This window comes from Dendropsophus ebraccatus, chromosome 1 (genome assembly GCF_027789765.1).
Source record: "Dendropsophus ebraccatus isolate aDenEbr1 chromosome 1, aDenEbr1.pat, whole genome shotgun sequence".
Classification (NCBI taxonomy): domain Eukaryota; kingdom Metazoa; phylum Chordata; class Amphibia; order Anura; family Hylidae; genus Dendropsophus; species Dendropsophus ebraccatus.
Genome location: NC_091454.1, coordinates 47,223,977 through 47,239,945, shown reverse-complemented (window position 1 = coordinate 47,239,945; position 15,969 = coordinate 47,223,977). Strand labels below are relative to the sequence as shown.

Genomic DNA, 15,969 nt, shown 5'->3' with positions numbered 1-15,969 from the left:
TACTCATAGTAACAGGAGCTTTATAACAGAGGCCCCTGTGCTGAATGCATTGGCCGTCATGTGTTCACTCACAACACTGTAAAGAAGAAAATCTGTTAGTGAAGCATGTTAAACTAGAGGAGATGGAAAGCTATACTACAGAAGTCCATATTGCACAGCCCTACTTTGGACATTAAAGGGGTAGTGCGGCGCTAAGAAATTATTCACAAAATAACACATATTACAAAGTTATACAACTTTGTAATGTATGTTATGTATGTGAATCGCCCCCTTCCCCGTGTTCCCCCACCCCCGCACGTGGACCCGGAAGTGTAGTGTACCATACATACCTTACGCGCGTCGTCCCCGTCTCCAATCTACTGTCAACCACGTAATCTTCGGGAGGCCGGCCGAATCACTGCAGCCGTTCCTGATGCCGGCTGCCCCTCCGCCGCGTCATCGGCTGCTCAGCCACGATTGGCTGAGCATAACTGTGCTAAGCAAATCGCGGCTGAGCAAATGATCACGCGGCGGAGGGGGGCCGGCATCAGGGACGGCTGCAGCGATTCGGCCGGCCTCCCGAAAATTAAGTTGTTGACAGAAGATCGGGGACGGCGTGCGTCAGGTATGTATGGTACACTACACTTCCGGGTCCACGTGTGGGGGTGGGGGAACACGGGGAAGGGGGCGATTCACATACATAACATACATTACAAAGTTATATAACTTTGTAATGTGTGTTATTTTGTGAATAATTTCTTAGCGCCGCACTACCCCTTTAAGAGAAGAGAAAAAAAATATAGTATAACTTAAAGATTTGTGCTAAAGAATGGAGATCACGGCTAGCTGGAGAGTATGGCACTAAGCCTGAATTGTTCTATAGAGATCTGTGTAGATCTTAACACTCACAACACATCAAAAGGTTGTTTTGTTTTTTTCTAACAACTGAATTGTTTTTAAATTTAACAAATGCACTGACTGTCATCCAAGGCAGACGAATCTTAGAAATCCAGGAAAATAAAATACAAACCTCTTCATTTAACTTTGAATTTGTCTTCTCCAATAGCTCGATTTTTGATTGAAGATCTCCAACAGTGCAACTAAAAAATAGCAACAGTAAAACTCTCTTTTTAACCTCTGAGATGCAGCTTAGAATCCATAGATCTCTACAGCATTCCCCAAATTGTATTGATAAAATATTACCTTTCTTCTTCGGATTATTATGATTGTGGAAAAAAAAACAATTGTTAAATTGAAAATAGAATCTATAAAATTATATAGGCGCTATAAGTTATACAAGCTTTTTTTTTATTATTTAAAAAAAAAAAAACACACCAAGAACATGTACTTTTATAGTGTGATAAACGGAACCAATGTCAAAGGCTCATGTAATCCATAAACGTTCTGGAAGAATCTCACACAAATTACACACACTGGAGCACATTTACTATTGCAAACATGCCAGAATTCTGGCATAATGGGGCCCAGAAACTTGCTTACATGACCTGCACAACATTTATTCTGTGTTTTGAACACTTTTCTGACCCATCCAACCAAGGAATGCGGCCTCTGTGAAAGAGACATAGCTCAAAAATCTGTATTTTGTCTAAACTTGCACTGGTGCATCCATAGACTGTCTACAGTTTAAGTTTACACTTTACGATTTAGACAGTTTTACATGTACATAAAGCAAACTTGACATTTCATACCAGTCAAGTGTTAGGCTACGTTCACATTAGCGTTTGACCATCCGGCACCATTCCGTCAAACTTTTCAGTTTTAGAGTAAGCAAAACGGAAACTATCGGATCCGTTAAAATCCCCATAGATTCCCATGCTATTTTAGTGTGCTCCGTTTGCCCTAATTGTGCTCCGTTTCCATGCAATCCGTTCAAGATCCGTTTTTTTGAACGGAAGAAAAAAGTGTTTGCAGTATTTTTCTTTCCGCTTAAAAAAACGGATCACGAACGGAAAGTGCACGTCCGTTTTTTTTTTTACATTGTAGTCAATGAGGACAGATCTAAAACGGAAGGTTTTTCCGTTCACATCCGTTTTTTTTCATCCGTTTTTGCACTGAGCATGCGCAGAAGCAGCAAGAAACCAAAGAAGAAAAATAAATGGATAGAAAAACAGATGCTGACTGATGCAAACTGATGTACAAATCAAATCACAAGTCAGTTTTTTTAAGCCAAAATACAAACGGACCATTAAAAAAGATGAACATTTTGCAATCAGTTTGCATCAGTCTGCTCATCAGTTTATGCTCATCCGTTTAATTAATATAGACGGATCCGTTAGAAACAAAGAAAAACGCTAGTGTGGCCGAGCCCTTAACCATACATAGTATGTGTTCCCTGCTGACCTGTGCCAACAGACATCCTGCATAACATGAATGTGTTTTGCATGTTGTGTTGCTCAGACATTCCATGTACGTTGTGGTGCAAATATTATTTATCGACTTAACTGCCTTAAACCATAGCATGAAAGAATCCAGAAAAACTGTATTTGTTTTTCAGATTTCTGACCATTTTACCCTAAAAGACTTGCTATCCAAAATGAATTGATGATATCCATCCCAATTTTAAAGTGACTCTGTACCCTCAATCTGCCCCCACAAATCGCTCAGATAGCTGCTTTTAATCAAACATTATTGTCCTAAAAAACTACTTTTATACTTGCAGCCCTGTGTCAAATTGGAGTGGCTAGAATTCCTGTGCATTAGGCTTGCACCAGCCCTCTGTCTCTCCCTCTGTCTGCCCCAGGCAGATTGTCTCCTATTCATCACCTGTAAGAACACTGCACATGTGTTGGATTGTCAAGGCACCTGTACAGTTTTCTGATGAATAGAAAAAAAAAAACCTGCCCAGGGGCCTTCCTAATGATGAGGACAGTGGGGGGGAGGGACAGAGAGGTGGTACAATGTTAGGGCACAGACACTCTAGCCCACGCCAATTTGACACAGGACTGCAAGTTTAAAAGATGTTTTTTTTGGACAATAACTGCATCACCTGCCGAACGGACCCCAGGACAAGGTACAAGCGGTCAAGATTGTGGGGCAGATTGTGGGTATCGAGTCGCATTAAAAAATTTGAAATCCCAATGTGTCTAGCAAAAACAAAAAAATACCAACAAAACAATACAACGTCGCATTCCCTTTGAAAGGTTAAAATGTTGCTCAGGCATAAAGGACCAAACACAACTGCTCTTATGAATGGGTTATATATGTTACTGAACCATATCAGACATAGTTCAAGAACCAAGACTGAAATCTGAAAAGTAGTTTGTATTATTACTACAAATGAATCCTACCTCAAGTGTCTGTTTAGTTCTTCAACATAATGCTTTTGATCAAGAACTGTAGTAATTTCATCTGATCTGTGAAAAAAACAAAACAAAAAACATAGTAAACAAAACAGCAGTGTACTGTTGATCCTCTGACATGACCAGGAATAAAGGTGACTGAAATGGCAAGCAAAAGCGCTTGTTTGTGTTCAGAGAACTTCCCCATATTTCTTGTGGAAGCAGACACAGGTGGCCAAGCGGAGGCAGCAGTGACTCTTTTCTAGCAATGCTTCGCTTGCCTTCATGTAAAGCAGGGGTGGGGAACCTTTTCCATGTCGAGGGCCGGTCGGGCATTAATAAAATCATTCGAGGGCCGCATACCGTGTGCGGCAGTTAGTAGCGTGGGTTTGCAGCACCCAGGGCAAGGCAAAGTATTGTTCCCCTAGTTCCCCTGCTATTGTAGTTAACCCCCAGTGATGCCCCTTGTAGTCTAGTTAACCCCCAAGTCATGTCCCTGGTGGCCTAGTTAACCCCCCCAGTGATGCCTCTGGTAGGCCTAGTTAACCCCCATCAGTCATGTCCCTGGTGGCCTAGTTAACCCCCATCAGGCATGTCCCAGGTGGCCTAGTTAACCCCCATCAGGCATGTCCCTGGTGGCCTAATTAACCCCCATCAGGCATGTCCCTGGTGGCCTAGTTAACCCCCATCAGGCATGTCCCTGGTGGCCTAGTTAACCCCCATCAGGCATGTCCCTGGTGGCCTAGTTAACCCCCATCAGGCATGTCCCTGGTGGCCTAGTTAACCCCCATCAGGCATGTCCCTGGTGGCCTAGTTAACCCCCATCAGGCATGTCCCTGGTGGCCTAGTTAACCCCCATCAGGCATGTCCCTGGTGGCCTAGTTAACCCCCATCAGGCATGTCCCTGGTGGCCTAGTTAACCCCCATCAGGCATGTCCCTGGTGGCCTAGTTAACCCCCATCAGGCATGTCCCTGGTGGCCTAGTTAACCCCCATCAGGCATGTCCCTGGTGGCCTAGTTAACCCCCATCAGGCATGTCCATGGTGGCCTAGTTAACCCCCATCAGGCATGTCCCTGGTGGCCTAGTTAACCCCCATCAGGCATATCCCTGGTGGCCTAGTTAACCCCCATCAGGCATGTCCCTGGTGGCCTAGTTAACCCCCAAATAAAAAAAATAAACATCCCACTCACCTTACCTTCGTTCCCACGCTGCCCATGTCCTCTTCTGTCCCAGGTCCTCTGTGCTGGTCTTTCTCCTGCAGGCGGCGCGCGATGAAATGACTGCGGCCCGCAGGAGACTGAAGACACGCGCCGCTCTGCTGGGGAAGAAGCCGGCACAGACCGCATCCTCCTGTATCCGGCAGCTGTCACAGACACCGGAGGATGCTGTGTATGCCGGCTCCTTCCTCCTCCAGAGCGGCGCGCATCACAGGGGAGCTGCGGGCCGCATCGGGAGGTCTCAGGGGCCGGAGGTTCCCCACCCCTGATGTCAAGGTTCTCTGAACAGACACTATGTCTCAGAGTGAAAGAAAGACTACTGGAAACAGACCCTATTGCAGCCAGCACATGAACTTCATGTTGCTTAAGGGTATGTGCAAACTAAAGAATAGGTGCTGATCACCCGCCATGGATTCCGCAGGTCATCCCCAGTCACATGCGTCTGCACCCGTGCCATAGACTCCTTTCTATGGTCAGACAGATTCTGCCGTCCGCCCAAAGAATAAACCTGTTTATTCTTTGGGTGGATAGTGGAAACTGCCTGACCATAGAATGGAGTCTATGGCACAGGCGCAGACACGCGCGACCGGGGATGACCTGCGGAATCCATGGCGGTGATCTGCTCGGATCCCTTAGTGTGCACATACCTAAAGGCCCCCTTCACGCATCAGTGTTTTTATCTGTCCAGGTCCGTTATCTGCAACATTATGTCCGTGTTAAAAACATTATCTGCAACACATCCGTGTATTGTGCGGATCTGCAAAAAGACGCAAAATGTCTGAAAGAGAGGGAAAAGGCAGACAACTACCTGCAAATTGTGGATGCTTACAAACGTCAATCCATAAGCTATCCGCAGTTGGCTCAGACCCATGAATCACAGCTCCAATATGGATGAGTAACAAATACTAACGTGTGCAGGTGGCCATATTAAGTAACGGGTGCAATACTGTCCACAATTACAGATCCATACTTGCAGACAATAATATACAGATGTGCGAAAGGGGCATAAGGTCCAATTTCAAACATCTGTAGTCCCACCTGTAGCTGTGGACCTGCAGCTACGGACAAGACTATGGATGTGCAGCTGCAACCATCAGCAGTTACGTCCACACTATAGCTTGCACAGATTGTTTGTTTTTTGCACAGTTAACAGCCCTAACACACTTGCCTAATACATACGTGAAAGTAAGGGGCCATAAAAATAAATGGGACAACATTCTGTTCACATTTGCAGGTCTGCAAATGCAGACAGAATGCACAGATGAGTGGAAGGTGCCTAAAGCTGCACCTCCTAATGCATACAAGAGCAGCCTTCATGTGAACTAAAAAAAAAATGTATCATTTAAATCACATGGTGGGTACTGGTGTTAGGATTTCTAATGTACTCCCTTTAAACATTAGTCTTACATAGGGATGGTCCGAACCTGCCGAGGTTCGGGTTCGTATGAACCCGAACGCTCGGCAGCAGATTCCTGCGGATACAGTGGGAGTAACGCCTGGAAAACTGGGATAAAGCCTATGGCTATGGCTGTATCCCAGTTTTCCAGGCGGTCCTCCCGCTGGATCCGCCCGCTCCACGGAGCGGGCAGACAGCGGGGATCATTACCAAGGGTTCGGGTTCGTACGAACCCGAACCGAACTCAGTTCGGACCATCCCTAGTCTTACCCTTTTTGGGTATTCTTAAATGTCTTAAGACAGCAGCACTTTTACAGTTCACATATTCAGGATCCGCAGTAGATTTGATGGTGCAGATTTCATGCTGTGTTCAGTTACACTGATACCTGTAGCAAAATGAGAAAGCCGGCTCACGGATCCGCGCTTGACTTGTGCGTGGCAGTCCGATATGGTAAACAGATGATCCAGCAATCTGGTAAAATGAATATCTTTATCCCAAATCCTTGATCACAGTGCAGTTGTGCTTGAAATGCCTCACGTGTACCCCTGTGGTGTGCTGCATTATGGTGTGAATTGCCTGTATTTTAACTTGGATTTGGGATAAAGATATTCATTTTACCAGATAACTGGATCATCGGCTTCCCATATTAGCTTCAAATCTGCTGAGGATCCTGTACGTGTGAACGTACCCTTAAGTTTTATTTCACAAATAAAAAGACAAATCTAAAATTACAAAAGCAGCCACTATCTCCTAAGACACCAGCCACAATTGTAACCTTTGGGGAACAAAATTGGTTGAACTTGATGGACATGTGTCTTTTTTCAACTACTGTATGTAACATGAGGATTGTAGACTGTGTAAACAGTTTTCAATAAATCGTAAATTAACAGCCAAGTGAGAAAGTTTAGAAACATTTGCATGTACAGTATTTATTCACAAAAAAGCAAACACATACATACTTACCTTCCTAACCTTAAGTCCCTTGACTAAATTTGTGGGTACAGTGCATATAGTAACGTATCATATATAGTATTTTGTAGAATGGATGTACAATATAGATTAAAGAGTTTGTCTGGGAAGCAGAAGACTGCTGAAGAATTTTGCTACTCAGTGCTTAGCTCCTGCTATTCCATGTCTTGGAAGTTTAAGTCTCAATCATTGAATGCGGTTAAAACCATGCCGCATGCGATGTTCAGTAAGGCTGGGTTCACAATGCGTTTTTGCAATCCATTTAACGTATAAGTTTTATGGAAAAAACGGATGCAATTGTGTGTCATCTGTTTGGATCCGTTTTTTCCATTGACTGCCATTATAAAAGTTTTTTTTTTTTTTTTTTTTTTTTACGGACACAAAAGTAGTGTTGACTATGTTTTTGTGTCCGTTAAAAGTAACTAATTAAAAACTAATTGCAAAAACACAGTGTGAACCCAGCCTAACTGTGCTATGTCTCCCATGTTGTGGCAACATCACATGTGGGCATAGTTTCCCATGTATACAATGATCTTGGAAGGAAGAGGGAGTGCTTAAACCCCATTACCTAGTGCAGGGGTGGGGAACCTTTTCCATGTCGAGGGCCGGTCGGGCCTTAATAAAATCATTCGAGGGCCGCACTCAATGTTATACCGTGCGCGGCAGTTAGTAGCGGGGGTTTGCAGCACCCGAACAAGGCAAAGTATTGTTCCCCTAATGCCCCTGCTATTGTAGTTAACCCTCTGTGATGCCCCTTGTACCTGATTTGAATCCTTAGTGATGCCCCTGGTAGCCTAGTTAACCCCCCAGCCATGTCCCTGGTGGCCTAGTTAACCCCCCCAGTCATGTCCCTGGTAGCCTAGTTAACTCCTCAGTCATGTCCATCGTGGCCTAGTTAACCCCCCCAGTCATGTCCCTGGTAGCCTAGTTAACTCTTCAGTCATGTCCCTGGTGGCCTAGTTAACCCCCCCAGTCATGTCCCTGGTAGCCTAGTTAACTCCTCAGTCATGTCCCTGGTGGCCTAGTTAACTCCTCAGTCATGTCCCTGGTGGCCTAGTTAACTCCTCAGTCATGTCCCTGGTGGCCTAGTTAACCCCCCCAGTCATGTCCCTGGTAGCCTAGTTAACCCCCCAGTCATGTCCCTGGTAGCCTAGTTAACCCCCCCCCCCAGTCATGTCCCTGGTGGCCTAGTTAACCCCCAGTGTCTGCCCCTAATGAAAAAATAAACATCCCACTCACCTTTCCTCCGCTCCCACGCTGTCCAGGTCCTCTTCTCCCTCCTCTCTTCTGTGCCGATGTTCTCCTGCAGGCGGCGCGCGATGAAATGACGTCATCGCGCGCGGCCCGCAGGAGTCAGAAGACGTGCGCCGCTCTGCGCCGCGCTGGTGAGGCAGGAGCCGGCATACAACACATCTTCCTGTGTCTGTGCCAGCTCCTGCCTCACCAGCGCGGCGCACGTCACAGGAGGGCAGGAGTCAGAAGATGTGCACCGCTCTGAGGGGAAGGAGCCGGCACTCACAGCATCCTCCTGGCAGCTGTCACAGACACAGGAGGATGCCGTGTGTGTCGGCTCCTTCTCCTCCAGAGCGGCGCATGTCACAGGGGAGCCGCGGGCCACATCCGGAGGCTGTCAGGGGCCGGATGCGGCCCGCGGGCCGGAGGTTCCCCACCCCTGACCTAGTGGGATGCTGGAAAAGTGAATATCATAAAAACTATCAGTACTACAACCCCTTAATCTCTAGTTTTTAAAAATAAATGTTAATACAACATTTTCAAGCAAAACTAGTCATGGAAAAGAAAGTCAATTGTAATACATACTTTTTTTCACTATCATTTTGCTGTATATCCTTGAGACAGAAAGAAAAGTCAATGATGCCCACCTAAACAGCAAAGAAATCAAATAAAACAAAAAAGTACAAATTAAAATAACACAAACGTATAAAACGCAAAGTAATTTGAAATACAAAATAAAAAGCTTTGAAACCTTTGTAAATAAAAAAGTAAGCCCAGAAGAAAAGATGCATGAAAAAAATGTCATACATGTCTTGTGACAGTGCTGAAATGCGCATAGAAAGGGACTTGGCTACGAGTTGTCCTAAAATGCTGAACATGTATTAATGCAATTTACTTCTTTGCATTAAACAGTCATGAACAACTTTAGTGTGAAAACCAAATGCCTATGTGCACAATGAAAATCATAAATCAGGAAAAAATTATAAAATCATCAAATAGAGAAATTTAATGTAAAAAAATTATAATAAGAATTCTTTCCCACAGTGTTGCTTTGTTTCTATTTCCCAGGGCACAGAGGAGAGTTTATAACCCACATGTAAGAATACGAGAAATATCGACAAAAAAGTACAACTAACATAGCGATGAACCCAAAAACATGTGAACGGTGGCCATGCTAATTTTGCCATCTCTCTTAGAAAGCTTACTATTTTACATAAAAAAAATTATAATTTGACATGTCACAGAGATGTGTCAAAAGTTTTGATTGCAGAGGTCTTAACACTCAAACTACAACCAATCTCTAGATATTGCTGGGAAAAAAGTGCAGCTGACTTGTAATGAAGCAGGTTCACATCACGATTTTGCAATCCATGTTGATGTATCCGTTATGTAAGTCAATGGAAAACGGATGGCATACAAAAGCATCCGTTTTAGAACGGATACATTAAACGAATAGCAAAATCATAATGTGAACCTTGCCTAATGCAAAGAGATGGAGAATGCAGAAAGCAAGAGACTGAAGTGCTTAACTGTGCTCCTCTCCCAGAAATATCTAGAAACTCTCTTTAACATGTAATGGACACAAGTCTTTTCCCAACCGTACTTACTATGGAACAGAAAGGGGGGGGATTTATCAAAGGGTGTAAAATATACCCAGGTGCAAGCTGCCCACAGCAACCAATCACAGCTCAGCTTTCAGCTCTGAAAAAATTAAACATGATCTGTGATTGGTTGCTGGGGGCAGTTTACGCCAACGTATATTTCACACCCTTCAATAAATCTTGTCTTTTCTATAAATGACTGGCACCCATTAAAGGGAATCTTTCACTAGGTTTATGCTGCCCTATCTGGGGGCACCATAGCCTAGTGACACTGAACAGAACATTGTATTACTTACGTCTTTATGTGAGGCTATTCTCCAGACATGTAGAATGGGTAATGTGTCAAGCTGCTCACTCTGCTCAGTCACTGACTGATAGTTGTCTGCCTATACACAGTATAGGCAGACATGTGCCAATCAACAGCAAGTGGGCAGAAGAAGCTGACTCTCTTGAATATCGAGGACTACCAAGGGCACAACACACACAATGGACTAGGGCGCAGCACACTGTCTTCAATATTCATTAGGATACTTTTAGAACAGCGGCACAGAATGTTAATAATACACTATTCAGTTTAGTGTCTGTCACTAGATTATGCTATCCTCAGACAAGGCAGAACACATAACTAAGATTCACGTATTTCCTATTTTCACTGAACTCTTACCTGAGAATCTAAATCCTCTCCCTTGAGGCATAGGTTTGCATCAATCATGTTAAGTCCCATTAGAAGACCAACAATAACAGCTCCTTCTTCTTCCATCATTAAAGCTTCACGCTCATAAAAGTCACTTTATTCAGAAACAAACAAAGCAGCAGCATCTAGTTAGTAATGCCAGTAGTAATATATAATCATATATTACATTTAGAATGTTTCCTCCAATTGTATAAATAACATTAATGGGAATTGGTCACCAGGTTTATGCTGTCCTATCTCAGGTCAACATAACCTAGTGACAAAGAACTGCCCCCTCCTGCCAGTGACTGACAGCTTTTTATCTATACACAGTATAAAAGGGTGAGCAGCAGCTCATGAATATCCAGGACTGCTAAATGCATGCACATGAAGATTAAAGCTGCTGCATAAAATGTAGTCATACATCGCTGTGTACACGGTCTGTCACAAGTTTATGCTGCCCTCAGGACATAATAAACCTAGTGACAGATTCTGCACATTAGGTATCATACAAAAAAAAAATAAAAAAAAAATCACCTTATGTACAGAAAATCATACAGCCTCCAGTGGCAGTGCCATCAGAATACCCATAGAGCCATGGCGGCCAACAAAAATGTCAACTAATTGACCATATACAAAGTACGGGACCAAAGTGTGGCACTAGGTACTTTCCTGGTGGCCTAGAATGGCCTCTTCCAATTACTTAACTAGAGAATATGATGCCCGCAGTGAGCGGAGGGGTCGGCTGCAGGACCCCCACCAGGTTATGGTATCTTTGGAGCTGACACGCCACGTCCTGGCTAATGGACTGGCCAGTCAGCCACTCAATGACTGGGGCGGGACGCGGCTGAGCAGTCAGTCCATCAGCCGCGACAGCCCGCCCCCCCTCTCCAGAATCGTGACGTCATCACAACTCGGGGGAAAATATCAATCACCGCAGGCACAGGGTGAGGTAAGTTAGTACTTGTAATCAATTTCCCCCCCCTGCCGGCTGCGGAATTTCATGATCCGCAGAACTTCTCTTTAAAGTAAGACTGTCTACACATCGTTATTCCTGTTTTAGTCTACTTGTTACTGGAGGCTTAATAGCTGCTGATAAAACAGATTTTTATGTAGAACACAATTTTATTACTATATTTAAATGCAGATCTATTAAAAGCTATATCTTTTTTTTTATTCTTTATTTCTTTCATGTATTCAACATACATCATATACAAAAAACAGTAAAGGTTCCACAAAATTTAAAAAGAGAAAGAGGCGATAATTAACACAGGCAGTGTTCTTAAATATACAACACATAATGGGATGAATTATTTTCCAATTATAAAAGAAATTATCAGTATCCAATAATTCATAATAATACGGATCCCTCAGTTACCAGCCCCTACCCTTTATGAAGCACCCCCTTCCCGCCACCCACCAGCTATATTTTAATATGTGATTCAGTGACATTAACCATACAAAATACCTTCTAACTGTTGGTTAAAGAGAATCTACCATCTCTCTGAGCATAAGTAAATAAATGTACTCCACCAAATATAATGATTCTGGACCAGGCAAAAAAAAAAAGAAAAACATATTTGCTAAGATCTCTATATTTGCTTACTTTGTAATATAACATCATTAAAATAAACGTATAGTTTTTTTCTTTATACAGACACTTGACAGTTGACTGGCAGCAGTAAAAGGCGACACAAAGTTTGTGTCAGGAACTGCAGGACTGTCTAAGCCTTACAGTTCCCGAACTCCTGCTCTGATCAAGCACTGCCACACAGCACCATACAGAGTTAGGTCACTTTCCCCCATGTACTGTATATTCTTAAATAGAAGGAAACCTGACATGTGCAGGGACACACCCATTTGACATAGGAAATGATATCAAGCCAGTTTAGTTATTTATTATTTCCAGCAGAATTTAATAGAGGAACAGCACAAGACAAAATTGTTCCTTAATGGGAGATTTTGGAAGGCTGGATTTACATAAATTTTGTGGTGGTTTTGCTACTTTGTTTGAGATTTTTAAGTTTGTTTTTGTACCCTTTCAATATGCAGCAGGTTCTGGGCACGAAGGGCACTGTGACTTAAAAAAAAATGCAAGTGAAACATGAGGGGTGGCTGGTGATCTTCAAAAAGGGGTATCCAAGGGGGCGTGGCTTGCCTATGGCAGAGTGAGCAGCACGGCTGAAGAGCTCCTGGGCCCACATAGCTCCCTACCCACCCAAACCCCGTCATAGAGGCACTAATCTTTCCTGAAGGTATGGGAAAGAGCAGAGGAAAGAATCTGGCTCCTTCTGACCCTGAAACGCCCGGCATACATCACTTTTTCCCCGCTTCGCAGCGCCCGAGAACTGCTAACACGGGATCCAAGATGGCGACGCGGACCTCACGGGCGGCCTCACCACACGCCTCAGACAGCCAGCGGTCAGTCTCTCCAGGGCAGCGCCGAGATCCCTCTCCTGACTCGGACGATGAGGAGTGGAGCCTGAGGGACTTGGGAAGGTACATTAAATCTCTCCCCACAAAGCAAGATTTTGAGCAATGTGTTAACCGTATAGAAGCCACATACAAAAAGGAACTGCGTACTTTAAAGCATGATATTGGGGCACGTTTTGACGATGTGGACAAGGTACAGGAAGACCTTAGATCCCAACTGACTGCCCACCGCACCGTTATTCAATACCAGTCGGTTAAAATAGAGGAAATTTTAGTGAAGCAAGAAGATGCGGAAAACCGCAACCGCAGAAATAACGTACGAATACGTGGTTTGCCCGAGTCAGTGACTGATCTTAATGCTGCTGCACAATCTATATTCACCATGCTGCTGGCCACGGATGGGTCTGCTATGATAGAGCTAGACAGAATTCACCGGGCTTTAGGGCCGAAACCACCTCCCAATGGGCGACCGTACGATGTTATATGCCGGGTCCATTTTTACAAAATCAAAGACGCCATTATGTTGGCTGCAAGGAAGAAAGGCGCCATAGAGCATGATGGCGTACATATAACATTATTGCCAGACTTGTCTGCCCGCACACTGCAATTGAGGAGAGCACTGCGACCCCTGGTGGACGTGCTAAGATCTAACGGCATTGCTTACCGATGGGGCTTCCCCTTTAACCTACGGGCCCAAAAAGATGGCGTATCTAGAACTTTCCGACAACTTGGTGATCTTCCCACGTTCCTGAGTACCTTCGGCTTACCAGTGGTCCAACTTCCTGATTGGTCTACCCCACCGTTGTTGCTAGGAGAGCCAGGCGCGACATCCTCGGATTGGACGCCAGTCAAGAGGTAGCCGTGATGGTTCTGCACCGGAGGAATCAGGACTGGGTTAAAAGCTTTGGCCGTAACATTTTCACTATACCCGCGCCTCATTATGTGGTGCTTTAACCTTTTTTTGTGGCCTTAATCCGTGCTGATTGTGGGAAACGATTTTCTTTCCACTGTGTTTTTTGATATGTGCTAGTCTAAACATTTCATTTTTCCTCTGTGTCTTCCTAGAGAAATACCTTCTTTATTTAGTTTATCTCTCTTTGTGCCTTGATATGTTTGCATACTCTTAGAGTGTTCTTGTGTTTTCAGTGGGGGTTGGGGGGTGGGAGGGAGTTGCCGTGGGGTTTATCTGTTTGGGTCTCCACGCCTCTGAAGGCTATTCTCACCTTCTGGTGAGTGTATTGTGACTGCACTTTGTTATCATTGATGGTGCATCTAGCTATACTTGTCCTTGCTGCTCTACTAAGAGTGGTTTGGCTTATTCTGTTCATCTTGTCCCCGGTCCTTCAACATCTTATGTATTTGCTTTTTCCTTTATCTTTCCTCGTCCTCTTTTCTACCCTTCTCGTCCTGTCCCCCGTGTGGCTCCTTGTTCGTGGTCCCTACATGTTTGTCTGTCTGTGTTCTGCCTGCAATTGCCCGATGCATCTCTTTGACCTATGATGGGTGTATTCAGTTTTTGTACCTTCAATGTGAAGGGACTGAATATCCCCGAGAGACGTATGCAGATTTCTTACTCTCTTCATAAAAAGAGAGTTATGGTTGCGTTCTTCCAGGAAACCCACTTTAAAGTGGACCAAATTCCTAAGTGTGAATCGTATTATTATCCAACCTGGTATCATGCCCCAAACCCGGAGGGCAAATCTAAAGGGGTTTCTGTTGCTTTCCACAGATCATTTACTCCTGATGTCCTTTCTTCTCTTGTAGATCCCGCTGGGAGATTTCTCTTCCTCAGGGTATCCTGGCAGGGCCGCCATTATGTACTGGCAAGTGTCTACTTTCCTAATCAGGGACAGGTGACTTTTGCCAGACGTTGTCTGACCTGCTTGGCACAGTTTGCGGAATCTCTTCCTATAATAATGGGCGGAGATTTTAACTTAGTGCTCGATCCCACAATGGATTCTTCGTCTGGTAAGTCCGCTCTCTCCCACCTGGCAACACGTAAGATACAGACCCTCCTTCATAAACTGCGGTTAGAAGATATGTGGCGCGCCTTACATCCAAAAGATAAAGATTATAGTTTCTATTCCCCGGTGCACTCCACGTATAGTAGGATTGACTTACTTTTTCTTTCTCAATACCTTCTAGATTATTCCCCCACAGCCACCATAGAGGGAATATTGTGGTCAGATCATTCCCCGGTGGGTGGTTCCCTTGTACTGCAATGTGGGGCAAGGAGATCATTCACTTGGAGACTTAATGAAAACCTCCTGTCAGATGTCCCGTGTCTGGCTGACCTAAAAAAAGCTATTTCAGACTTTAAGGACACTCATGCCACGGATGACACCCCAGCTCCGGTAAAATGGGAGGCTCTCAAGGCGGTGCTGCGGGGGATTATTATCTCACATGGATCCCGCCTTAGGAAGGAACGGGGGGAAGGTATCCGTAAGCTCCTAGAGAAGATAGCAGACTTGGAGTTAAGACATAAACGCTCTTTGTCTCCAGGAACATATACAGACCTGGCCGTGCAGAGAGCCAAACTGCTCCAAATTTTAGATCAAAAATCAGCATGCTTTAGATCTAAACTTCAGGCCCGTTACTATATGTTCGGAGACAAAAGTGGTCGATTACTCTCAAGGGCTTTTCACCCTAGGCTGTGTATTCCCCACGTTCCTTTTTTGCGCGATCCACAGGGTAATAAGAAGCATGCCATGAAAGATATCCTGGGCATGTTTCGGGATTATTATGCCACCCTATAATCCATACAAAGCAAGTTTGCCACATTATCTAAATCAGCCCTGCAGGCCAAGATTCAAGCATACATAGAATCACACCCGATACCTAAACTCCCCCCTGACATTAGGGAAACAATGGAGAAAGATATCTCAGCTGTGGAGCTGGGTTCTATAAGATCCTTGGGGATTTGTTTTCTCCCGTGCTTCTCTCTGCCTTTAATGATGTGCTTAATGGAGGTGAATTTCCCCCTTCAGCCCTTTTGGCACATATAACCGTCCTCCCTAAACCTGGGAAGCCTCCAGATGTGTGTAGTAATTTCAGGCCCATTTCCTTGATTAACCTTGACGTTAAAATATATTCAAAAATTTTGGCCCAAAGACTAAGCCCTTTTATGCATTTACTTATCTCTAATGACCAGGTAGGGTTTGTGAGGC

General features: G+C 44.4%; 2 protein-coding genes across 2 annotated transcripts in view; one reads left to right on the top strand and one right to left on the bottom strand.

The window, feature by feature from the left end:
- The window catches only part of SLC4A9 (solute carrier family 4 member 9), a 105,169-nt gene that overhangs the window by 17,416 nt on the left and 71,784 nt on the right, over positions 1 to 15,969 (top strand). The window lies entirely within an intron of this gene.
- The window catches only part of LOC138792706 (RUN and FYVE domain-containing protein 1-like), a 51,190-nt gene that overhangs the window by 24,785 nt on the left and 10,436 nt on the right, over positions 1 to 15,969 (bottom strand). The window contains exons 4-7 of the mRNA XM_069970430.1: positions 10,361 to 10,484; positions 8,681 to 8,742; positions 3,288 to 3,353; positions 1,010 to 1,079 (exon numbers count right to left, since the gene is read on the bottom strand). Of these exons, the coding sequence (XP_069826531.1) occupies positions 1,010 to 1,079; positions 3,288 to 3,353; positions 8,681 to 8,742; positions 10,361 to 10,484 (322 nt within the window). The remainder of the gene's footprint in view (positions 1 to 1,009; positions 1,080 to 3,287; positions 3,354 to 8,680; positions 8,743 to 10,360; positions 10,485 to 15,969) is intronic.